The sequence below is a fragment of the Trachemys scripta genome, chromosome 1 (genome assembly GCF_013100865.1).
Source record: "Trachemys scripta elegans isolate TJP31775 chromosome 1, CAS_Tse_1.0, whole genome shotgun sequence".
NCBI classification, from domain to species: Eukaryota; Metazoa; Chordata; order Testudines; family Emydidae; genus Trachemys; species Trachemys scripta.
The window spans coordinates 49372966-49399245 of record NC_048298.1 but is presented as its reverse complement, the minus strand read 5'-3'; the positions used below and the strand labels follow the sequence as shown (position 1 = coordinate 49399245).

General features: G+C 39.5%; 1 protein-coding gene across 11 annotated transcripts in view; it reads right to left on the bottom strand.

The window, feature by feature from the left end:
- Window positions 1-26280, bottom strand: part of IMMP2L (inner mitochondrial membrane peptidase subunit 2) — an 854519-nt gene that overhangs the window by 775062 nt on the left and 53177 nt on the right. Inside the window, exon 4 of one of the 11 annotated variants that reach the window (XM_034769370.1) lies at window positions 26063-26137. The exons of the other annotated variants lie outside the window; for them this stretch is intronic. Coding sequence (XP_034625261.1) covers window positions 26128-26137 — 10 coding nt within the window. The 3' untranslated portion in view covers window positions 26063-26127. Of the gene's footprint in view, window positions 1-26062; window positions 26138-26280 lie in introns of those variants that run through there. 11 annotated transcript variants of the gene reach the window in all.

Sequence of the window (26280 nt, the reverse complement as noted above, 5' to 3'; positions counted from 1 at the left end):
TCAAATACTAACTAAGGAACAATGACTATTTTGAATCAGAACTTCCTGGATTTTCATGAGGGCAACCAGCTTTTGAGGGAGAAAACTGAGAAAATCTCTATAGCTATATAGTGTGTGGGTGCTGGGGGAAAGAGGGATTTAACAGAAATAAAGGTCAATAGCTAGTGGGCTGAGAACAGACTGGGTGAAAGGGGCAAGTGTGGTATAGAAATGTAAAGTGACTATTTTTAAAGTCACTGTTATTAATCCTAAAGGGAATCTAGATGAGATTAGCAGAGATTCAGAATTTCTGTTATGCAAGCAGGTTTTTGTTATTTTTCTCTGACCTTCTCTTCTATTCTTACTCATTCTTGTTTTAAATTAAACCACTTGAGTCTATGGGCTTGTCCACAATTGAGAATTACATCATGTCAGAACTCAGTATTGACACATGGTAGCTGACTCAAATTTAAACATAATTTATCATTCAATATAGGTAGAAATGGTCATGCTTAAATTCATTCATTAACATGACTCATTATGGCTGCGTTCTAACATGACGTCATAGAGTTTAAGGCCAGAAGGGACTACCAGGTCATCTACACTGTCTATCACAGGCCACCAACACCTGCACATTAAACCTAGCAACCAAAATTAGACCGAAGTATTACAGTCCAAAGGAGATTACACTATTATAATGGGTCACAGGGAGAGAACAAGGCATGCCAATGCCCAAGGCCCCTGTAATGGCAGGGCAATGATTAAGTGAGATATACCCAGATAAGTGACTTGCCCTACACATTCTTCTCCCCTCATTTCCTGGTTTAAAGCCCTTCTTATCAATCATTCCAATCACTCCAGTGGAGACCACCAGTCAAGAGGAGTCTTCTTTCCGTGAATGAATCCCAATGGTCAATCATCCCCAAAACAGCCCCCTAGTGCCAATTCTTGAGGTACCTGTTGATTTTTTTTATTATTATTATTTTTTACACCTTCACCCTCCTTCTCTAGGGACCAGAAGTATTCACTTCTTTAAGCACCTTACCCAGCCAAGTGTAGTCATCCTTGATACATTCCAGTGGGAATATAGCGGTGTCATTCATCCCAACAGGCAGCACAAATAGTTAATTTTTCCCCACTTCCATCGGGATCCTTTTCAGCATCATGTCTACACCTCATAAACCATTCATAATCATCTAGTCTAACTTCCTGCACATTGCAAGCCACAGACCCTTGGCCCACCCACTTCTGTAATAGACCCAATGACCTCTAGCTGAGTTATTGAAGATGTCAAGTTACAGAGTCCACCATTTCCACTAGTTTAAACCTGCAAGTGACTCGTCCCCCATGCTGCAAAGGAAGGCAAAAAAACACTGGATTCCCTGCCTATCTGAGCTGGGGGGAAATTCCTTCCTGACCCCAAAGATGGAACTCACTTGGACCCTGAGCATATGGGCAAGACCCACCAACCAGATAGCTGGGAAAGGATTCTCAGAGCTCTCCCCATGTAGTGTCCCATCACCAGCCATTGGAGATATTTGCTGCTAGCAGTCCCAGATCGGCTACATGCCATTTTAGGCAGTCCCATCATACCATCCCTGCCAAAAACTTATCAAGCTCAGTCTTGAAGCCCTTTAGGTTTTTGTCCCCACTGCTCCCCTTGGAAGGCTGTTCCATAACTTCACTCCTCTGATGTTTAGAAACCTTCATCTAATTTCAAACCTAAACTTGTTGATGGCTAGTTTATATCCATTTGTTCTTGTGTTCACATTGGCGCTTAACTTAAAGAACTCCTCTCCGTCTGATGGTTTTATAGAGAGCGATCATATCTCCCCTCAGTCTTCTTTTTGTTAGGCTAAACTCTTTGAGTCTCCTCTCATGAAGTAGGTTTTCCATTCCTTGGATCATCATTCTCTGCTCCTGTTATAGTTTGAATTCATCTTTCTTCAACATGGGAGACCAGAACTGCACACGGTATTCCAGATGAGGACACACCAGTGCCTTGTATAACAGTACTAATATTTCCCTCTTTCTACGGGAAATACCTTGCCTGAAGCATCATAGAAATGCATTAGCCTTTTTCATGGCTGCATCATATTGGCAGCTCATAGTCATCCTATGATTAACGAATATATTCAGGACTTTTTCTCCCTCTGTCACTTCCAACTGATAAATCCCCAGTTTATAGCAAAAATTCTTGTTGTTAGTTTGTAAGTGCATAACCTTGCACTTTGAACTATTACATTTCATCTCATTTCTGTTATTCCAGTTTTCAAGGTCATCCATATCTTCTTGTATGATATTCCAGTCCTCCTCTGTACTGGCAATATCTCCTCATTTTGTCTCATCTGCAAATTTTATTAGCATCCTCCCACGTTTTGTGCGAAGGTCATTAATAAAAATATTAAATAAGATTGGCCCCAAGACTGATCCCTGAGGAACTCCACCAGTAATCTCACTCCAGCCTGACAGTTCACCTTTCAGTATGACCCGCTTCCCTTTAACCAGTTCCTTATCCACATTTCCATTCTCATATTAACCCGTCTTCTCCAATGTAACTAATAATGTCCCATGTGGAACTGTATCAAATGCCGCACTGAAATCCAGTTAGATTAGCTCTACTGCATTTCCTTTGTCTAAAGTCAGTTAGCTTCTTAAAGACAGAGATCAGGATAAAATCATGTTGTATTTTATCCCAATTATCATTTACCTCTATGTCCTTAACTACTTTCTCTTTCAAAGTTTGTTCCAAGACCGTCAAACTGTTAAAAAGATGAAACTATGATTCAACCAAGGCTTCAACCAAAATATTACTTAAGGATATGGAACAATTTTTAATTAAAGTTTTCACATTTAGTGTTAAGCAGATAAGTATTTTAACTCAGGAAAAGTACACACTAATACAAATCTGCTGTTGGGGGGAAAAAAACTTAGTTGTCAGCGTCCTATAGCACTGAAGAACACAGCATGCACAATCATGCATTTAAATATGTTCCAACAGCATTTCTTTACTAAGGTCATACCCAGCACCAATTTAAAAATAGACTGTTTTGAGGGCAAAGGGGATCATAAGCAGACACAAATATCACAGCAGGCCTTCTGGGCATACAAGATGCTATTATCATTTGCTTGCTGACAACATACTTTCTGATTGTATGGCAGTACCACACTTCTCTCATTACAGTTGCCCTAGTTCTAGCAACATCAAAGTTATTGTTCTGTCTCAAAATGCCACTAATTTGTCCCTTAAAGCAAAACATATAAAACACTATGTGACACAAGAAATATGCTCATGAAGTGTTGCTTTTATTTGCTTTAAGATATGCATTGTTAACCACTGAAGCCCCAAAGGGCACTAAGCTACATATCTCTGTTGTAAGTGAGGTACAATTTAAGTATTTATTCTCTACCATCTTCAAATCCAGATTCTTTTTCACAGTAGCTCCCCCGCCATTCAACAAATGTCAGATTTATACAACTAATGTTATCATGAAATAATGAGAAATGGCCATACAGATAAACAAGGACATGCTAGAACTATAAGGTAAACTTTTTAGTTGCATGTGAAACAAATCTAATACAATACTCATAATATTAATATAAACTGCACAGGAAGGAACCCTTAATGAAAGGTGGAGTCTGGATTCTCTGTTACTTGAAATTTTTAACTCAATGTTGGATAACTTTCTGAAAGATATGCTCTAACTCAGCAGTTCCCAAAGTCCCTTAGATCTCCACCTACTACTCACATAAAACCAATCCTTCAATCAGACCACTCTCTTAATGCTGTCTCTAGAGACAACAACTATAAAATCTTAAGAAATGTTGGGCTGGAAGGGACCTCGAGAAGTCATCTAGTCCAGCCTCCTGAACCAAGTAAATCTAGACTAGCCCTAACAGATATGTGTCTAAAAAAACGTATCCAATAACAGGGATTTCATAGCTTTCCTTGGAAGCCTATTCCAGAGTTTCGTTACCCTTATAGTTAGAAAGATTTTCCTAATATATAACCTAAATCTCCCTTGCTGCAGATTAAGCAAATTACTTCTTGTCCTATCTTTAGTGGACATGGTGAACTATTGATCACTATTCTCTTTATAAACAGCCCTTAACATACTTGAAGACTTTTGTTATCAGGTTCCCCATCCCCTCCCCCTCCCTCACCCCGCGCACACACAATATTTTTTTCCTCAAGACTAAACATACCCAGTTTTTTTTAACCTTTCCTCATAGGTTAGATTTTCTAAATCTTATTATTTTTGTTGATCTTCTCTGGACTCTCCCCAATTTATGCACATCTTCCTTAAAGTGTGACACCTGGAACAGGACACACGTAGTACTCCAGCTGAGACCTCACCAGTGGGGATTAAAGGGGATAATTACCTCCTGTGGATTACATACGACACTGTTAATATAGCCCAGAATATTAGCCTTTTTGCAACTGCATTACCTAGGTGACTTATATTCAATTAGTGATCCATTATAAGCCCCAGATCCTTTTCAGCAGTATTACTGCATAGCCAGTTATTCCCCATTTTGTAGTTGTACATTTGATTTTTCTATCCTAAGTTCAGTAGTTTGCATTTTCTTTATTGAATCTCATCTTGATGATTTCAGACCAATTTCTCAATTTGTCCAGGTTGTTTAGAATTTTAATCCTATCCTTCAGAGTGCTTTCAACCCCTCCCAACTTGGTGTCATCATCAAATTTTATAAGCATTCTCTCCACTCTACTATCCAAGTTATTAATAAAAATGTTGACTCATACTGGACCCAGAACTGACCACTCTAGGACTCCTTTAGTATACCCTCCCAGTTTGACAGCAAACCATTGATATCTACTCTTTAAGTATGGTCTTTCAACCAGTTATGCACCCACCTTACAGTAATTTCCTATTTCCCTAGTTTGCTTATGAGAATGTCATGTGGAACTGTATCAAAAGCCTTACTAAAAATCATGATATATCACATCTACAGATTCCCCTTTATACACTAGGCCAATATCCCTGTCGAAGAAGCAACTTAAGTTGGTTTGGCATGATTTGCTCTTGACAAATCTATGCTGGCTACTCCTTATAACCCTGTTATCCTCTAGGTGTTTACATCATGTCTTAATTGCTATATACAGTATATTTTCTCACCATTCGCCATTTTCTCCTCATTCACCACTCCAAAACAGCCGAGGATGGCATGCAGCTTGTTATAGAAACAGCATGTTTTTGCCACCACACCAGAGCAATGGTTGGCCTGTCTTGCCTTCTGGTATGCCTGCGTCAGCTCCTTGATCTTAGCCTGGCACTCCTGCATATCCCTCTCATGCCTCTTCTCCTGCATGTCACTAGCAATATGCTCATAAGTACCAAAAGTTCCTACAGCCGGAGCGAAGCTGGGACTGCACAGCCTCTTTTCCCCATAGACTCAGCAGATCCAACAGCTCCAGTATGCTCCATGTGGGAAAGCGTTTGCTGCAGAAAGCCAGCATGGTCAGCTGTGAAGATGCTATCTGAACTGTGCATGCCGGGCAAACAGAAAGAGGAATTTCAAAAATTCCCAGGCCTTTAAATGGGGGAAAGGTGCATATCTGTGTACCTTCAGGGCAGCAGATTTCAAACTGCTCACCAAAGCGATCAGGATGGGCATCGTGGGACACCTCCTGGTGGCCAGTCAGGGTGAGATAAGCAAGTGCAGTATCTACACTGATGCTGCGTCACTCTAACTACATTGCAAAAAGCTCTATGCCACTCATCGAGGTGATTTTATTCTGTCGTTGTAGGGGAGTTACATTGGTGGGAGGTTTCAGAGTAGCAGCCGTGTTAGTCTGTATCCGCAAAAAGAAGAACAGGAGTACTTGTGGCACCTTAGAGACTAACAAATTTATTAGAGCATAAGCTTTCGTGGACTACAGCCCACTTCTTCGTATGCATCCGAAGAAGTGGGCTGTAGTCCACGAAAGCTTATGCTCTAATAAATTTGTTAGTCTCTAAGGTGCCACAAGTACTCCTGTTCTTCTTTTTATTGGTGGGAGGAGCATCACAACGTGTACACCACCGTTTTGTCAACAAAAGCTAACTTTTGTTGACAAAACTGTGTAGTGCAGACAAGGTCTAAGAAACAACAACAGGAGAGAGAGAATCTGTTCCATTGATATGTGGAATGCTAATGGAATCTGAGGTACATAGGCAAGGGTCAGACTGTCATAGAAAGAGTTAAGTTGTAGTTTGAACCTTAGCTACAAATTTCCAAATGTTAAATAACTTTCAGAAAGATTTTTGCCTGTTAAGTGTAATATATATTTTACAGATGGGGAAAGTGCAACAGAGAAGGAATAAGTGGCTTGCCCAAGGTCATACAGCAAGTAAGTGAATGCATTGTTTAAATCACTGTCTGGAGATCCTGTCCTCCAATTCTATTCTAGGCCCGCTCCTACACAGCTTCTGCCCCTTGCACTCCACTAAAACTCCCAAAGTCTTTAATTACCTCCTCCTAGCCAAAACTCAGAACCAGTACTCCATCCTCATTTTCCTTAACTTGTTGGACACTTTCAAAACTGTTGACCTGCTCTTATTGAAATCTTGTCATGTCTCAGTTTCCATTATGGTGTCCTCTCCTGGTTCTCCTCCTACTTCTCTAATCACTCCTTCAGAGTGACCTGTGGAGGATCATCCTCATCTCTCCTCCAACTTTCTGTTGAAGCTCCACAAGGCTGAATCCTTGGTCCCCTTCTCTTCTCCCGCTACACATTATCTCTGGGTAATCTCATCCACAAACCCAAATTCAACTTCGTGCTGACACACAGAGTAACACAAATTGCTGGGGAAGAGTCCCTTTTGTAAAGGGAAATCATGCCTCATCAATCTATTGGAATTCTTTGCAGATGATTCAAAATTACTCAAGATATTTAAGTCCGAAGCTGACTGCAAAGACTTACAAAGGGATCTCACAAAACTGAGTGACTGGGCAAGAAAATGGAAGATAAATTAAATCTTGATAAATACAAGGTAATGAACATTAGAAAACATAATCCCATCTATACATATAAAATGATGAGGTTTAAATTAGCTGTTACCACTCAAGAAAGAGATCTTGGAGATATTGTAGGTAGTTCACTGAAAACATCTGCTCAATGTGCAGTGGCAGTCAAAAAAATGAATAGAATATTAGGAACCATTAGGAAAGGGATAGATAATAAGCCAGTAAATATCATTATGCCACTATATAAATCCATGGCACGCCCACCCCTTGAATACTGTGTGCAGTTCTGGTTGCCCCATCTCGAAGAAGATTCATTAGAAATGGAAAAGGTACTGAGAAACGCAACAAAAATGATTAAGGGTATAGAACAGTTTCCATATGTGAAGAGATTAAAAAGACTGGGACTTTTTTGCTTGGAAAAGAGGTGACTAAGGGGGAGCAGGAGGTCTATAAAATCATCAATGGCATGGAAAACTGAATAGGGAATGTTATTTACTCCTTTATATAACACAAGAACCAGCGGTCACCCAATAAAATTAATAGGCAGCTGGTTTAAAACAAACAAAAGGAAGTACTCCTTCACACAACACAGTCACCTGTGGAACTCATTGCCAGGGGATGTTATGCATGCCAAAAGTATAATTGGGTTCAAAAAAGAATTAGATAAATCCATGGAGGATAGGTCCATCAATGGCTACTAGCCAACATGGTCAAGGATGCAATCTCAGTGCTTCTAAGCCTCTGACTACCATATGTTGGGACTGGACATAGGGGGAATGGATCACTTGATAATTGCCCTGTTCTTTTCATTCCCTTTGAAGCATCTGGAATTGGCCACTGTCCAAAGACAGGATACTGGGCTAGATGGACGATTGGTTTGACCCCCAATGGCCAGTCTTATGTTCTTATGACAACTCACAGATCTATCTCTGTACTCCAGAGCAGTCTTCTGTCCAAACTAAAACCTCAGCCTGTTTCTTGGATGTCTCCTCATGGATGTCTAGCCATCAGCTCAAGTGTAACATGGTTAAAACATCAGAGGGGTAGCCATGTTAGTCTGGATCTGTAAAAAGCAACAAAGAGTCCTGTGGCACCTTATAGACTAACAGATGTATTGGAGCATAAGTGGGTATTCGTGGATGAATACCCACTTCATAAGATGCATGTGGTAGAAATTTCCAGAGGCAAGTATAAATATGCAGGCAAGGATCAGTCTGGAGATAACGAGGTCAGTTTAATCAGGGAGGATGAGTCCCTCTTCTAGCAGATGAGGTGTGAAAACCAAGAGAGGAGAAACTGCTAATGGTTAAAACAGAGCTCCTAATCACTCTCCCTCTCGAGCCCTCTCCAATGCCTCCGTTCATGATCAATATCTCCATCCTGCATGTCACTCTGGCCCATAAAAAACCTCTCTCTTTGTCCTCAAATCCAGGCTCTCTCTAAATACTGCCCAATTCTTTCTGCATAATCTCTCTGAGATACAGCCTCTTTCATCCATCCACAAAGCTAAACTGCCATCCACATTATCATCTCAGACTCAATTAGTGAAACATCCTTTTCTCTGGCCTTGGGAAATTCAAATTTTACAAATTCTTCCCCCCCACTCATATCCATTCAGGATGCTGCTGCTGCATACCTCCACTGGTTCCCCCTTTTCTATTGCATCAACCATAAGCTGGATGCCTTCACTTACGAGGCCCTTCATGGTCTATACACACACCTTACCAATCATCTCTCATTCACTATTGAGATGTGAGCTCCTGCCTACAAAGGGCCAATGATGCCAGCCTCCACACTCCATTTGTTAAATTTTCAAAAAAGCTACTTGATGCTTTATCCCACATACTTGGGAGGAGTTCCCCATAAACGTCCACAAAGCTACCTCGTTATACTCCTTTATAAACCCTCCTGAAATCTCACCTTTGCTGTGATGCCTACAAAAAACTTTACAGTTAGGCTGCTAGTGCACTGAGACCTCTGTGTATCATTCTGGTCAGTAATATCTCATTATTTCCTTAATACTCTTCCATCTATGTCTCTATCCATCTGTTGTCTCTCATCTTAGATTGTAAGTTCTCTGGGGCAGGCACCATCTTTTTGTTCTATGTTTGTACAGCATCTACCACAACAGGGTCCTGATCTACTCCTGGGGCATCTAGGCACCACAGTAATACTAATAAATGTGAGTGGAACAGAACCTAGAAGTCATTACTCCCATAATGAGATAACACACTTTCCCTAAAAGAACTAATTAAAGCAGGGGTTCTCAAACTGGGGTTTGAGAACCCTCAGGGGGTCACGAGGTTATTATGTGGAGGGTCATGCGCTGTCAGCCTCCACCCCAAAACCCCGCTTCACCTCCAGCATTTATAATAGTGTTAAATATAAAAAAAAAGTTTGAGAACCACTGAATTAAAGTCAGCATAAAGTATAAGTTATATCAGACACTGGACACTAACTGATATTATAAAAAAGACAACACAGTTATGTCTCATTCATCTCTTAAAAAACATCATTGCTAAAATCTGTTCAATCTACAAATCATACTATAAATATATATATAGAGAGAGAGAGCTTTTGCTGAGGTTTGCATCAGCTGATTTTTTCATTTGTTTTTTACCAGTTCCATTTGTTACCACTATTTCTTTCTGCACAATGCATGTATTTCGGTAGAGAAGGTTTCCAGTACTAACTATTTGCATTAAAAACACAAGATGAATTTTCCATTTATGTCTAGAGGCTATCACTTGCCTAGAAAATATAGCAACGATCATAATTACCATTTTAAACCTGATTTTTGCCACTGTCTTGTGTTTGCTTTTTGAGAAGGGGACAGCATAATACAAATAAGGCCCAGGCTCACTTATTACATTTAAAAATATTCAAACTGACAATTTATTCAGCACTGTTCCTGACCCAGAATTTTCTTTTATCTTCAGTTAGATTTTAAATAAATGCTTTTGATGTGTAAGCAGAATTCACTTTCCCAGCATATATGCAACTTGTTGAATGGTTCCTAAAAGTAACATCCGGCAATTAATATTTATGACTGGTCATAATATGACTAAGATGGCCTAAGGGAATCTTGTTCCTCAACTAAAAGATATGAGGTCAGCAGCAACAGACTTTGAAGATATTTAAACTAGTAAGTAATTTCTGGAATAATGTATTGCGTGAAGAAATATCACGTATAGCGACATAACAGATCAGTATTTCTATGATTGTATGGAAAGAAAACCAACAAACCATATAAGCATGGCTAAAACATTATTAGGATCCTTTTTTTTTTAAACCTACCAACTGTAGAAGCAATTCCATTCTTATAGCAGCATTATCTCAAGGGAACTATTGTTTTCCTGTTAAAGTCACCTGAGTATTTTGTTTAAAAGTTCATGCTTCATTGCTTAAGTGAGATTACTTCATGTTAGCTTCCGGGTGTAGTGAACCAAATTATAAACCCTCTAGATGCATTTCTTCATTAACCCTTTGGTGCCATTGGAGCCATCCTTTCCAGAATATTTTAATATATTTTGTGTAGCAATTTAGCAATGGAAAATGCAAACCCTGATATCAAGGGACTGACGTGCTTCAGAGGAGAGTAAATTCACAGAAACGAGAATGAATAAGGTGATCTCAAAAGGGTTATCACTAGGAAAAGATGTTCCATTTTTCCCATCCTTTTTCGGGGGGAAATCTTCAGACTGGATTGTTCTAGTGGTACTTACATATAGAAAGATTTTTTTTATTTTAAATTTAATTCTTAAATTATTTAAAATAAATGAAAAGGAGGAACTGGGCCACAATCCAGAAAGCTGCTCTTTGTGAGCGGACCTCTGCACTTGGAGATTCATTGGCACCACTGAAACTTAAATGCTTTGATGAGGCAGTGTCTCAGATTATGCTTAAGAGGAACATTAAGATCACAAGCACAGGATATAGAACTTGAGATATATAACAGAGTTTTTCAATTATGAAATTGGATGGTAAGATAGAAGTTGAGTAGCACAGAATTTAATTTTAGATACTTTTTTTGGCAATTTTTATATATATATATATATATATATATATATCTATAAAGAGGTCTGCTCGCCACAGGTACCACCTAGTGGTTGGGCAAGGACAGGACATTCGCTCTTCTGGCTTTGCAGCCCCTGTTGATAGCTGCTCCCATCCTGCAGTGATCTGTCCCTTTGTGCGACTTAGCACTCCGTCTGGCACACAAGTTGCTTCCCACCCTTTTCAGGGTATGTAAAGAGTTCAACAAATGCTAGTTCCACTGCTCAGTAAGGAACTTCAGTCTTCACCCAGCCAAAGCCCCAGAGTCATGACTCTCTGGGATATGGGATCTTCCTAGTCCTGAGCCCCTAGCTTTTTGCCTCCAACCTCATCAGAGAGTGAGTAGGGGTTGTGATCCAGGGCCCAAAGGTAGGCAGCTGAGTCCTGCAACCTGTAGTGCTATGTGACTGCCTCCCGAGATCACTTTCTACCAGCCTTCACATGCAATAGCCCCCCACCCACCCCAGCACCTTCAGCCCTGGAGCGCCACGGCCCCAATGCCCCCAGATTCCCCTGAGCACAGGGCAGGCAGCCCCAACGCCTCCAGCTCCCCCGAGCACTGGGCACCACGGCCCCAGCCCCATCTCTAGCATGCTTCCGAGAAAGGGAGCAGTCTGCCTGGGCTGGGGCCAAGAGGGATGTAGCAAGCAGGAGGGGGCCTTGGGGCAGAGTGTGGTCGGGGCCACGCGGGGCTGTTTGGGGAAGCCTAGCCTCCCCCCAGCCTACGATACACGCTGCCCATGGTAATCATCAAGTGACCCATCTCCTATCGCCCATTCTGGCAAACAGAAGCCTTGTCTCTTAATATCATGGACCTGATATAGCTACAACTACACTGCACAGAAACGACATGGCAGTTCATGTATATGTGGGACGGTTATTAGCACCCTGGAATAATCAGTGAAGGACAAAGCCCAGCTCCTGACCCTTAGATACCTGCACAAAGGAGACCCTCCAACCACATATCTCACCTCCTCTCCACATGGAAGAGTGCTATGCCACCGAAGGCTGTATAATGTTTTCTGCAGAGGGCAGCCTGAGCTAGGGGGTTGACCTCAGTAACACGGTTCACCACAATGCAGAGGGTGGGACTGTCAGAGGCACACAGAGCCAACACTGACGCTCAGATCACTATTGAGGTAGCTGTGGAGCTCAGCAAGTTTTAGGAGCCACAAAGAGGAGAGTTTTAGGGGCCACTCCCTCTCACACAAAAGTACAGAGAGTTAGTTTCCTCCCATGGATGTAGTGAAGGAGGGAATGATCTTGGCCCAAGCTCCTTCTGTAACAAGCTAAAAGGAATATTTAAAATAAGAAAACTACAGGAATTTTATTATAAGAAAGAGGCAAATTTATAGCTTTTCTATAGTTTAAGTAACCCTCTAGGACCAGATTCTCTGCCCCATTTCAGGACCCTTTGCACCTCTTGCACAAGCTCAGTGCAGGACTGAATCTGGCCCTTAACGTATGTCTACAATTTTTACCAATTTAGGTTAAAAACTTTTCCAAGGCACAAATTTTACCTTGCCTTGAACAGTATGCTGCCACCACCAAGTGATTTAGACAAAGCATCAAGGAAAGGACCACTTGGAGTCCTATTCCCCCAAGCCCTACACTCCCCTTTCCTGGGGAAAGCCTGAGAATAATATCCTCACCAGTCGGTACAGGTGAACACAGACCCAAACCCTTGGATCTTAAGAACAATAAAAAAATCAATTGGGTTCTTAAAAGAAGAATTTTATTTAAAGAAAAGGTCAAAGAATCACCTCTGTAAAATCAGGATGGTAAGTACTTTACAGAATAACAAAAGACTCAAAAACACAGAGGATTTTCCCTCTAGGCAAAACTTTAAAGTTACAAAAACAGGGATAAACCTCCCTCTTAGCACAGGGAAAATTTACAAGCTAAAACAAAAAGTAATCTAATGCATTTCTTTGCTATTACTTACTATTTTTGCAAGACTCGATGCTTAGTTCAGATATGGCTTAGGGAGATGTATTTTCCCTGCCCTGTTTCCTTGTTGAATCCGGGGAAGACAGACAAAAACCTTCCCCCAGAGATTTGAAAGTATCTTCTCCCCTTATTGGTCCTTTTGGTCAGGTGCCACCCAGGTTATCTGAACTTCTTAACCCTTTACAGGTAAAAGAGGAATTAACCCTTTACAGGGTAAAGAGGGATTTTATACTACCCTTAGCTATATGATTATGACAGGAGTAATCTGAATAATTGTGATTTTTGGTGTGAGGGACCATCTATCACAAAGGCAAGCTTGCCTGGGTGACAAAAGAGATCGGAATACCCAGGGCAACTGACTGCAACTCCACGGTTAGCCTGTTATAGTGCCTGAGGCATTGACACTTGATACTTGGTTGGAAAAATCTAAGTATAGAACTCACAACCAGTTTGGAGTTTGTGTCCGGCTTCTTAACAGTCTGCCCTGAGTTTGGTACTCATGCTCTTGAGCCACTCCAGACAGCTTAGCAGTGTGCTCTAGCCGTTATACTGAAGTGAACAACTTTTAACAGGGTACCTGCATACCAGTGCCCCAGTGTAAATAATCTATACACACTTGCCTGCAGCAAAGAATTTTATTGGCTTATCTGATTTTAAAAATTCTGCTACCAAATTACCCACATTCTTTATATGGATAAAAAATGTCTAAGATATGTACTCTGTTACTTTACTGTACATACATCACAGCAGGCATTTATATACCATTAGGCTCCTCTGAAATCAAAGCAAGTTCCTAGGATCTAAATTATAAATATTTCAAAAAGTAAAAATGACATCTTTCTAAATCAGGACAGCTTTTAAGCTCCCTTTGCACAACATGACTTCCAAAGAGTAGTCAGCCATCATGCTGTAAGTCAGCCACAGCAACAGGATCACAGATGGCTTTCCAGCCAATCAAATCAGAGGTGTAATTTCTGCAATATTTCAAACAGCTGGCTGCCCATTTAGACCCACTATCTTCAAAATACTATGATTGCTAGTCATCAAGAACAACAGAGAAAATCCCATTCTATATTGCTTACTATTCCACTGAATAGCAGAAAGAATAGTAAAAGTAATATCATTTGTAGATTTATTTGGATTCCCCCACCCCACCCCACCCCCACACACAAACAAAAAATTAAAGGAGACAAAAAAGAATAAGAATCTGATTTCATTTCACAAGTCAGATTTAGAAAATTACTGGTCTTCCCTATATATTTACATTGTTCCATCACCATGGTACCTGATCACCTTATAAAATGCATATGAACTCATACAAATGGTCACATATAGACCTAATTTTTTTCTCTCTTCTATCCCACTTCCTAGAATCAATTACATTTCTGGTGGGAACTTAATATAACCATTATCCTTTTATTTTTCATTCACAACTTAATACTGCCATGGAAGACAACTGCATAACTCCCATTTATTTCAGTGTGAGCACAGTCGGGTCAGAAGCAAAATCTTTGCAATGGCAAGTGCGCATTTGCACACATGATGTTATAAAAACCTCAGGTGAAATCCTGATCCTGTTAGTCAATGGGAGTTTTTCCAAAGGTTATGACTGAATCAGTATACAGATGTCAGTCTGTGTAGAAATACCAAGTGAAATAATTGTATTATATCTAGTATACCTGTTTATAACTTGATTTTTTACCACTGCTACCTTTTAAAGAGAGAATAAAAACTAGTCACACATGCAACAATAGCAATAACTAAACATAGTGTAATAATAAATGATAGTTTTTCCAGCACACTTCAGCATTAGCAGTACTTTAGTTGGATGAGGATTGCAGCCTGCCATCTCCCAGTAAAGAAGTAAGTTAGTTTACACTGCACTGGGTCAATGGGGGAGTTTCTCCCATCAACTTACCTTATGCTTCTTGTTCTGGTGGAGTACCGGAGTTGAAGGGAGAACAATCTGCGGTCAATTTAGCAGGTCTTCACTATTGACCACAGCGTTGATCCACGGTAAGTGTACACATACCCTTATTTAAGGGATGTCATTAGAATAAGGCTAATAAAGGTAAACATTTCCTGTTGCTACAGTGCCTCAAAATTTATTTTTGAAGTAGAGGATATTGATACTTTTACCAAGTTCTGTTCTCAGTTATATTACACGTATTATACTAAATGACTGTTGTAATCATTTTATCTAATAGATGTTGCTGCAGTAGAGAGACAGTTGCTTCTTTTATCAGTATTGATTGGTATGTTCTGGTCAGCTTCAACAACAGGCAAAGTGCTTGCTTCAGCCAGTCAGATGAGCTTAACCATGAAAGTGAAGGTTGTTTATTTATCAACCTGTAATGTGTGCTAACAAATAAGATAACAAAAATTGCAACCAGTGATAATTTACTGTTTAACTTTTCTCAGTAAGTGGCAGTCAGGTACAAGAACTGAAATTAAATAGAACACAATATGGTGGTCTCACTGGCTGGCATACATTACATTTATCATGCTATGAAAGTGGATCTTTCCACAATTATTCCATTACAGTCATTCCTTTCATGAGGTTTTCTAAATCTACAATTGATTTCCACACCCATTAACCTAACAGGAAGGAGACTACTTCCTTTTCAATTCTAAGGATTAATTGTGAGCTTTAAAAAAATCCTTAACACAGCATGTCCATACATACGGTACTTTTTGGCTCAAGGAATCCAGCCTGCCACTCAGAAGGAAAGATTCTTGCAATCAAGCCAAGTTATAGTCCTGGTAAAGCCTGCTAACTTTATTTGGCCGGGGGGCGGGAGGGGGAGGGAGTTATAGGAAGGAAAGGAGGAGGAGGGAGGACTAATTGGGACAGCTTTCCCCCTCTGTAATTTCCATTTCCACAGTACAACAAAAATTGCCAGTCTAGAGCACTCCTGACCACTTCCAACATTTTTTTTTAATGAAACCCAGGATTGTGTACAGTACTTAAAATCATTATTTAGGAAACAGAATTTACCCATTTTACAAATACAAGGTACAATAGGTTTGTCTTTCTACAACTCTATAAAACCTGTAATATACAGTATAATATCTAAGCTAAGAAAAGACCATAAAGTAGATAAGATAATAAAAGTAGAATTACACACATGATTTTTATCAGGAAAAGACATAATGAAAATTCTGTCTCTAGCCAAAGAAAGAGAAGAAAAGAGGAGAATCTTTTGAGGTCACCAAGGCCCAAAAAGTAAAGTGATTATTTAACTTCTATGTCAGCACAGCTTCTTCATGCAGTGTCCAGCATCCCAGAAGACTGATGACTATGTATTTGAGCCCTAAATACAAACAATAATAGAACAGAAATAGGCAGACTCCAGAAGGTCAAGCAGAGGTATTCTAGTTCAGTATCTGAGACAGGAAAAAAGTTTTGAAAATTTTAAGAAATGCTAAGTTTACATTTATATATGTTTTAAGAAATGCTAAGTTTACACTTATATAGGTTCTTTAGCCTCCCAGTCTTGGGAGTTGTGGTGACAGGGCTCATAGTAGCATGCTAAAAATAAAATATGAATGACTGTTCAGAGTAGCAATGGTTGATCAAAATTCTGTATAGCTTTCAATAAATACATTTGTACAGATTATCTTTTTTTACTTCTTAGGCACAGACGCATTAATGAAATAACTGTAAAATATGTAGCCTTTTATGAACATTAGAGGTGGTTGAAACTGACGACAAGGAAGAAAACTTTTGTTAATTCATTTTGTATGATTTGAACACTCAAAACGTTGGTTTCCATGAAATTTACAAGCCCCAACATATTTCTCAGTTTGGATCATGAATTTCAACTTTATTTCAAAATTTTTGGAATTTAATAATTATGACCATTTTTCTGACCACAGCAACTACCTTTAGCAATTCTGACCTGTGGAAAGAAGTCAGAGAGAGAGCAACAGAGATAGTCACAAACACATCTGTAACAATACACACAAATTGATACAAGTATATTGGGTATGTGTATAACTGCATCCAGAAGCGAGCCTCCCAGCTCAGGTCCACAGACTTGCATTAGCATGGTTCACCTTAGCGTGCTAAAAGCAATAGTGTAGACATTGCAGCTTGGGCTGGAGCTTGGACTCTCAAGCCCATGCCACTCCCACCCTTAGGCTTGAGAGCCTGAGCTACAATGTCTACCTATTTTATTTTTAGCATGCTACCATGAGCCCTGTCACCACAACTCTGTGGAGCTGGACTGGGAGGCTCACTCCCAGATGCAGCATAGACATACCCATAGAGACATAGCAGATCAAGCAGGGACAGAATGGCCAGGGTTCCATGCACTCTGACTGTCTCCAGAAGTAGCATGTGTATCTGTACTGGATACTGCAAATGCCAGTCAAAGAAATACATAATTTTAAATGAGACTGAGGTAAGTGAGTTGGAGGCAGGTGATCAAAAGGCTTTTGCTGTTGCTGACGGCGATGAAGGTTCCCAGGTGCTCATTTTAGGTGAACTTTTACAACGACAGAGTGAAGTTCAAGAAAACTTTGAATCTCAAATACAAGGTTCATTTCAAGGGTGATTTAGGTTCAACGTGAGCATTTTGCTCAGTTCTGTTATTAGGCCCTTTTATCCACCCATCTCACAATACATGTACATTGTTCCCTACAATATATTTTTCTTTTTGTACCAAAGGTGTTAGTATCACACTAAGCTTCCTTTCTTCTCTGTTTTACAGAGTGTGTTGAGATATTTGACAAGCAAAATAACCGTAAAAACCACATCAATACAACTGTATATTATGATGATTTCACAAGAGACTCGGCATCTTTACATTCAGCATCTTTGTGCCTTCAAATGGTTCCCAAATACTATATTTTTAAAATCACAAAATTAATGTTGAGTTGATTCTGGTGTATGGGCAAGACTCTCAAAGTCATGGAAGTCACAATCAAATTATACCTAGGCCATGATGAGGTAATTATCTATCTGAATTTACTGTACAGAGCTCCTAGATTTGACAGAATTTCATCATGTTGTATAATATCAGTCATATCTCAAAAGGAAAAATAAACACAGACAATCTCATAGGTTTAGTTATATGTGAATTGACATTGTGTTCAGTGAACCTATGACTCAGAAGGTTATAAATTATGAGATTTTTCTATTACAGGCAGTACAACTCGTGTGTTTGAGTAGTAAAATATTCTTACTTTTATTAAACATGGTCTTTTTTCATATTTTATCTTTTTCTCAGCAAGTCCATGATCATGTTAACAAGGAAATAGTTATTTTCTTAATTACGAATTTGCTCCCATGTAAGAAGTTAAGCTAAATTAGCCACAGGGCACTGGTTTGGCTTCTGCATACCAAAAATTCCATCTATAGCTTGACTTCTACAAGATTCTTCATTTCCTCATCTAATTAGTCATGCAAATTTGATGTACACTGTTAAATAGTTGCTGCAATTTATCTGCAATGATCTGATGGTTGTATTTAAACAGTGACTAAAGTTATTCTTTAAGTAGAAATCAAAGTGTACATTTGAACAGGAGCCCAAATTGCTTGATAAACTGATATACAAAATGGAATCACAGGCAGTAGAGTGGTTTAGTGGATTAAGCATAGGACTGGGAGTTTGTAGACTAGTAGACTTTGAAACTGATGCTACATGAGCCAGAAACAAGAAAAATCTCTCTGCCTCAGTTTCCCTGCCTGTAAAATGAATATAGTATTGGAATACTCAGTATTTCAAATATGCTATCTAAATAGTTTTATCCCAGAGGTTTTGTTAGAATTCATTAGAAAATGTCTATATACTCTTTTGACTACAGCCAGAGACAGTGTGGCGTAGTGGACAGTGCACTGGACTGAGACTTAGGAGACCTGGTTTGAATTTCAAGCTCAGCCACTGGTCTGCTGAATGACATTGAGCAAGTTGCTACACCTCTCTGCCTCAGTTTCCCCATCTGTAAAGCAGAGATAATGGTACTGCCCTCCATTGTAAAGCATTTCAAGAGCTACAAATAAAAAGTTCAATATAAGAGGTAGGTATTTTTATAATTTATTTTAATAATTATTACCCTCCTCAATACTTTATCAAGTATTGAAATGCAGCTACTAACAGTATGCAGGAAATAACACACATCAATATTTCACAGTAGTTCAGGACATGAAGTACATAATGTTGACTATTTGGGAAAGTTTCCAGATAAAAGGTGTTATATAAATATTTTCATTAATTTATTTCCTAAGGCTTGTAAAGGTCACATCATTATATAAATTACACATGAACAAGATCTGTTAGATCATTTATTTCAGTATTTCCAGGGTTGTCCCTTACAATATATATTTTAGTGTTCTGTCCACTTTAATTTCAGTCCTTTAGAAGGTTTAATTTCAAACCTTTAGAACAGGGGTCAGCAACCTTTCAAAAGTGATGTGCCGAGTCTTCATTTATTCACTCTAATTTAAAGTTTCGCGTGCCAGTAATATATTGTAATGTTTTTAGAAGGGCTCTTTCTATAAGTCTATAATATATAACTAAACTATTGTTGTATGTAAAGTAAATACGGTTTTTAAAATGTTTAAGAAGCTTCATTTAAAATTAAATTAAAATGCAGAGCTCCCCGGACCGGTGGCAAGGACGCGGGCTGTGTGAGTGCCACTGAAAATCAGCTCACATGCCGTCTTCGGCACACATGCCATAGGTTGCCTACCTCTGCTTTAACAACAAGGAGTCTGGTGGCACCTTAAAGACTAACAGATTTATTTGGGCATAAGCTTTCGTGAGTAAAAACCTCACTTCTTCGGATGCATATGCATGAGGTTTTTACTCACGAAAGCTTATGCCCAAATAAATCTGTTAGTCTTTAAGGTGCCACCAGACTCCTTGTTGTTTTTGTAGATACAGACTAACACGGCTACCCCCTGATACTTGATACCTCTGCTTTAGAAGCACCTTGGCAGTCAATATGGATGACTACATGCTGTAATTATAAGAAGTTTCATTTTTCACGTTAGATAGCACTCATGTAAAAATTGCTCAACTCGAATCCAAGTGTGCACACAATATGTTTTTTTAAGATTTCATTTGCATTTCTAGTTTCTAATCTGCTTCATTAATTGTAAGTCACTGTAAAATGAGCAATTTTTAGGTGTGTAAATTATGCACAACATTTTGAATGTTAATTTAGTTTCTACATTCAGCATTTGGAATCAGAGCAATACTATTTCCACTACTACACTGAGTCAAACTGTCCTTGGTCATCCATTAATGAACTGAATGGAGTAGTACAAGAAGCTGTGACAGCACTATATTAAAATATGTTATATGTCTGTTGTTTTAAAAGTTTGAATTTAAAAAGTGTACTGTCAAGTTTACTCATCCCAAAATTTGACCTACCTTTTTTTTCTTGCCATGCCCGTATAAAACTAATTCTAAGTGCGTGCACTGGAGAAGGCTCCAAAGCAAATGTTCCAACCATATTTTTCCAAAATAAATAAAAAATACCAGTAACTCTAGAAGAGAGAGGAGAGGAAATTTCATTGCCAGACACCAGAGATTTTCAACAAACACATGTAAAGTAAATGTTATCATTATGAATCATTGTTTGGCAATGTCTTTTTAAATAAAAAGATTACACACGATATCCCCAAACCTACACTAGGCACCATGGCAAAATAGTATATTGCAGATTGGAGCCTATGTGTGAGTGAAGCCTATCAAGTTCATTGGTGCTCCACACAGGTTCAGAGTTCTATCCACACAGAGGTCACTACAGGATCTCAACTTATTTCACCATGATATCTATTGCAGTATCAGGGACTATTTTAACATTAATGCAACCTCTTTTTTTTTAATTGTGAGCACATCAATGAAGTTCTCAGATTCTAACCACTGAAGATAACCCATATGGATTTAAAAAAAAGAAAAAGCTTTATATTTTTAGATATAGGCTACCCTACATAAATATGCAAGGAACACACCGTGACAGAAAAGCGCATGTATCACACACAGTGAATTTACTTCATATTTATACTTCAGTCATTTAATTACCAGAAAAAAATCTGTCATTAGACCTTATTCATTTTAAATTACAGCCTAGTAATTCAGTAATGTTCAAGTTAAGGGCTAAATTTTAGTGATGGTTAAATTCATTTTTCCTAAATTTGAACTGACTCAAACATTGTGGTTTTGAAAATTTGGCTCAACTTGTGTAGGATTTATGCTCTGCTTAGATGAAATTGAGCGGGGGGGGAGGCATTTTTTATGTTTTAACATATGCACTGTATCAAAAGATCTTTGCCTCTGGCTGTCTGAATTACCTCAAACACACCTTTAATAAAAACTTGCAGAAAAATCTCAGAAAGTTTAAAAATCAGAAAAAGTTATAATTCTCTTAGTTGGACAATTATGGAGTGGTGATTGAATCAGGACCCTCTGGAATGTTAAAACAGTAATTAGTTTTTAAATTAAAGCTTTAATTAAATATAAGTTAATAATAGTTTAAATTTAGAACATCCAAAATGGCTGACCAAACACAATGGTAAGTTCCACTTCGGGGGGGAGGGGGGAGGAAAAGACTCAGCAAAATCCCATAGGAGTTTATAGAAGCCCCATAGGAATGTATAGGGATGGTGCAATAGGGGAACAGTGTTGCATCATTTTCGGATCAGAGGGACACAATGGGAAGGAGTGTAAATCTAATCTTCCTTTTTATTCCTAGAATGTGCCGGATTTTGTCTGTAAATAAAGCTGGGTGTTTGTGGTCTGAGTGAGATCTTCCCCTACCCATCTAGTAACCACCCCGCCAGTTCTTACTGGATGATTAGTGTTAAGTGTTTCACTGTTAAGTGTCTAATGTTTAATTAAAAGGTTTAATACTGAATATATGGTTAATGATAAATGTTAAGTGATTATTGTTATACAGGAACTCCTCGCTTAACATTATAGTTATGTTCCTTAAAAATGTGACTTTAAGAGAAACGATGTTAAGTGAATCCAATTTCCCCATAAGAATTAATGTAAATGGGGGGTTAGGTTCCAGGGTAATTTTTTTCACCAGACAAAAGACTATATATATACACACATACACACACACACACACAGTATAAGTTTTAAACAAACAATTTAATACTATACACAGCAATGATGATTGTGAACCTTGGTTGAGGTGGTGAAGTCAGAGGGTGGGATATTTCCCAGGGAATGCCTTACTGCTAAATGATGAATTAGCACTCGGCTGAGCCCTCAATGGTTAACACATTGTTGTTAATGTAGCCTCACACTCTACAAGGCAGCACGAATGGAGGGAGTGGAGACAGCATGGCCGACAGAGACACACACTGACTGTGTCTGTCTGTCTGTGTCTGTGTGTGTGAGAGAGAGAGAGAGAGAGAGAGAGAGAGAGAGAGAGGAGCATTGTCCCTTTAAGTACACTGACCCCACTCTAAGTATATTGCCTTTTTAAGTAGATCAGCAAGTTGAGACAGCAGCTGCTGCTAGCAAACTGCCTCTGTCCTGAGCCCTGTTGTTTCTCCCCACTGCTCTATGGAGATGGGGTAAGCGGGGTGTAGGAGGAGGGGGGTGGGGGACACCCTGACATTAGCCCCTATCTTCCTCCCCCCTCTGCCACCGCACAGCAAGCAGGAGGCTCCCGGGAGCAACTCCAAGGCAGAGGCAGGAGCAGCACACGGCAGTGGGAGGAGGGACAGCTGAACTGCCCAGCAATTGATAGCCTGCTGGGTGGCTGCCGCACAGGGAACTTAGGGGAGCAGGGAGCTGCCAGTCCACCCAGGTTCCAAGCCCACACCAGTTAACTGCAAAGGATTGCTCTTTCTGCAAGCAGTGGACAAAGCAGGCGGCTGCCAAACAACGTTATAAGGGAGCATTGCGCAACGACCATATTCCCTAATTGATCAGCAATGTAACAATGAAACAACGTTAACCGGGACGACTTTAAGTGAGGAATTACTGTATGTTATAGAATGTTAAGTATATTGTTATATTACAGGGGTTCTCCAACTTTATTACACCAATAAAAAATTACTACACGACCCCAGGAGAGGGGACCGAAGCCTGAGCCTGCCCGATCCAAGCCACCCTGGTTGCGGGGGCCAAAGCCCCACTCTCCCGGGAAGTGGGGGGAGGAGGGGACCCAAAGCCAAAGCCCAAGGGCTTCAGCCCCAGACAGGGGGCCTGTAATCTCAGCCCCACTGCCCAAGGCTGACGCCCTCAGGCTTCGGGCCGACAGAGTGGGGCTTGGGCTTTGGCTTCGGCTTCAGCCCCTTGCCCCAGGAAGTCTAAGCCAGCCCGGTGACCCCATTAAAATGGGGTCGCGCAGACTCACTTTGGCATCCCGACCCACAGTTTCAGAACCTCTGTTATATAGTATTGAGTCTGTGTCTGATCTGCCACACCGCTTCATTCTTGTAACTGTGACCCTTATTATATCAATCTCTATTATTTTATTGTAACCGCTCACTTCTAAATAAACATTATTTCTGCTTTCAAGGAATTGCTGTTTGTGTGCCTATTCTTGTTTGGAGGGCTGTATCCGTGTTCTTTCAACGATTAGCAAAACTAGCTTGCTCTCAGGAGCGCCCCCACAGAAGATACTGGGCACCCACTTTTGTTAGCAAAGCTTTAAGGGTTCAGATATATATTAGGGCTGTAGATAAATCGCAGTTAATTCATGCGATTAACTCACAAAAATTAATCGCAATTTAAAAAATTAATCACGATTAATCGCAGTTTTAATCGCACTATTAAACAATAGAATGCCAATTGAAATGTATTCAATATTTTGGATGTTTTTCTACATTTTCAAATATATTGTAGTCTGTGTTGTAATTGAAATCAAAGTGGATATTATTTTTGATTACAAATATTTGCACTGTTAAAATGATAAACAAAAGAAATAGTATTTTTCAACTCATACAAGTACTGTAGTACAAACTCTGTCATGAAAGTGCAACTTACAAATTCAATTTTTTTGTTACATAACTGCATTCAAAAATAAAAAAATTGTAAAACTTCAGAGCCTACAAGTCCACTCAGCCCTACTTCTTGTTCAGCCAATCACTAAGACAAACAAGTTTGCTTACATTTATAGGAGATAATGCTGCCCTCTTCTTAATTACAATGTCATCAGAAAGTGAGAACAGGCATTTGCATGGCACTTTTGTAGTCAGGACTGCAAGGTATTTAAATGCCAGAAACGCTAAACATTCATAAGCCACTTCATGCTTCGGCCACCATTCCAGAGGACACGCTTCCATGTTGATGACACTCATTAAAAAATAATACGTTAATTAAATTTGTGACTGAACTCCTTGGGGGAGAGTTGTATATCCCCTGCTCTGTTTTAGCCACAAATTCTACCATATATTTCATGTGAGGTTCTTACCCACGAAAGCTTATGCTCCCAATACTTCTATTAGTCTTAAAGGTGCCACAGGACCCTCTGTTGCTTTTTACATATATTTCATGTTATGCAGTCTCGAATGATGACCCAGCACATGTTCATTTTAAGAACACTTTCACTGCAGATTTGACAAAACGCAAAGAAGGTACCAATGTGAGATTTCTAAAGATAGCTACAGCATTTGACCTAAGGTTTAAAAATCTGAAGTTCCTTCCAAAATCTGAGAGGGACAAGGGGTGGAGCATTTTTAAGACTTTCAGAAGTCTTAAAAGAGCAACACTCCGATGCAGAAACTATAGAACCTGAACCACCAAAAGAAAATCAACCTTCTGCTGGTGGCATCCGACTCAGATAATGAAAATGAACATGCATTGGTCCACACTGCTTTGGATTGTTATCAAGCAGAACCTGTCATCAGCATGGACGCATGTCCCCTGGAATGATGGTTGAAGCATGAAGGGACAAATGAATCTTTAGCGCATCGGCAGGTAAATATTTTGCGACGCCGGCTACCACAGTGCCATGAGAACACCCGTTCTCTCTTTCAGGTGACATTGTAAACAAGAAGCGGGCAGCATTATCTCCTACAAATGTAAACAAACTTGTTTATCTGAGCATTTGGCTGACCAAGAAGGAAGACTAAGTGGACTTGCAGGCTCTAAAATTTTACATTGTTTTATTTTTGAATGCAGGTTTTTTTGCATATAATTCTACATTTGTAAGTTCAACTTTCATGATAAAGAGACTGCACTACAGTACACCTCTACCCCGATATAACGCTGTCCTCGGGAGCCAAAATATCTTACTGCGTTATAGGTGGAACCGCGTTATATCAAACTTGCTTTGATCCGCCAGAGTGGGCAGCCCCACCCCCGGGGCGTGCTGCTTTACCGCATTATATCTGAATTCATGTTATATCGGGCCACATTATATCGGGGTAGAGGTGTACTTGTATTAGGTGATTTGAAATATACTTTTTTTTTTTTTTTTACAGTGCAAATACTTGTACTAAAAATAAATATAAAGTGAGCACTGTACACTTTGTATTCTGTATTGTAATTGAAATCAATACATTTGAAAATGTTGAAAACATCCAAAAATATTTAAATAAATGGTATTCTATTAATGTTTTTAATCACTTGACAGCCCTAATATATATCTAACACAGGATGAGTAAAAGACCTGAGAAACTGCTGATGTGCTGACATGGCATTAGGGGACAAAGGCATAAGAAGGCAGTATTTCTTTGTTTAATACATAAGTTGCCATATTTTTCCCTTCCCTGTTTCTTGTAAGAATTGATAAGGCCTGCAGCTGCATGAGAAATGTAATTATCGAATAAATGCCCTTTGTGTGAAGGAAGGTAAAAGAAATGTTATCTCCCCCTCCCTTCCTTTCCTAGCTACATAAACAAGCCCCGTGGCTCAGGGCCCCTTCCTCCCTCCCCTGAGAACTGCTGATGAGGGAAATTTGTAGCAACAGATTGTTACAAAGAAATGTATTTTCAAGGCAAAAATGCCTGTATGACATGCGTAATGCTGTGAGCAATAGACAGGGATGGGTATACTAGCAGTATGGGTGTTTCTATTACTTAATAAGGGTTTTTGGGGGGTTTGTAAAGGATGTAGGAGTTTACATACTAACTTAGACAAAAAGAGTGTGCTGTAACTAATCCAGTGCTTACTTGACAATTGGGTCGAAGAGAACAAGTATCGCAATAAAGAAGCCTGTACTCAAATCCGCCTCTGGGTCAACCTGCTCCTTCTAACAAAAACTAAAAAGGAAACAATGAAATCACACTAGGTTTTACAAGCCTCAAACTACACAAACTTCACCTCTACTACCAAATTCTTCCATCAGTTACTCACTCACATTGAAGCCAGAAGAGCAACATCCAGAGGCCAAATCTGGACCTGT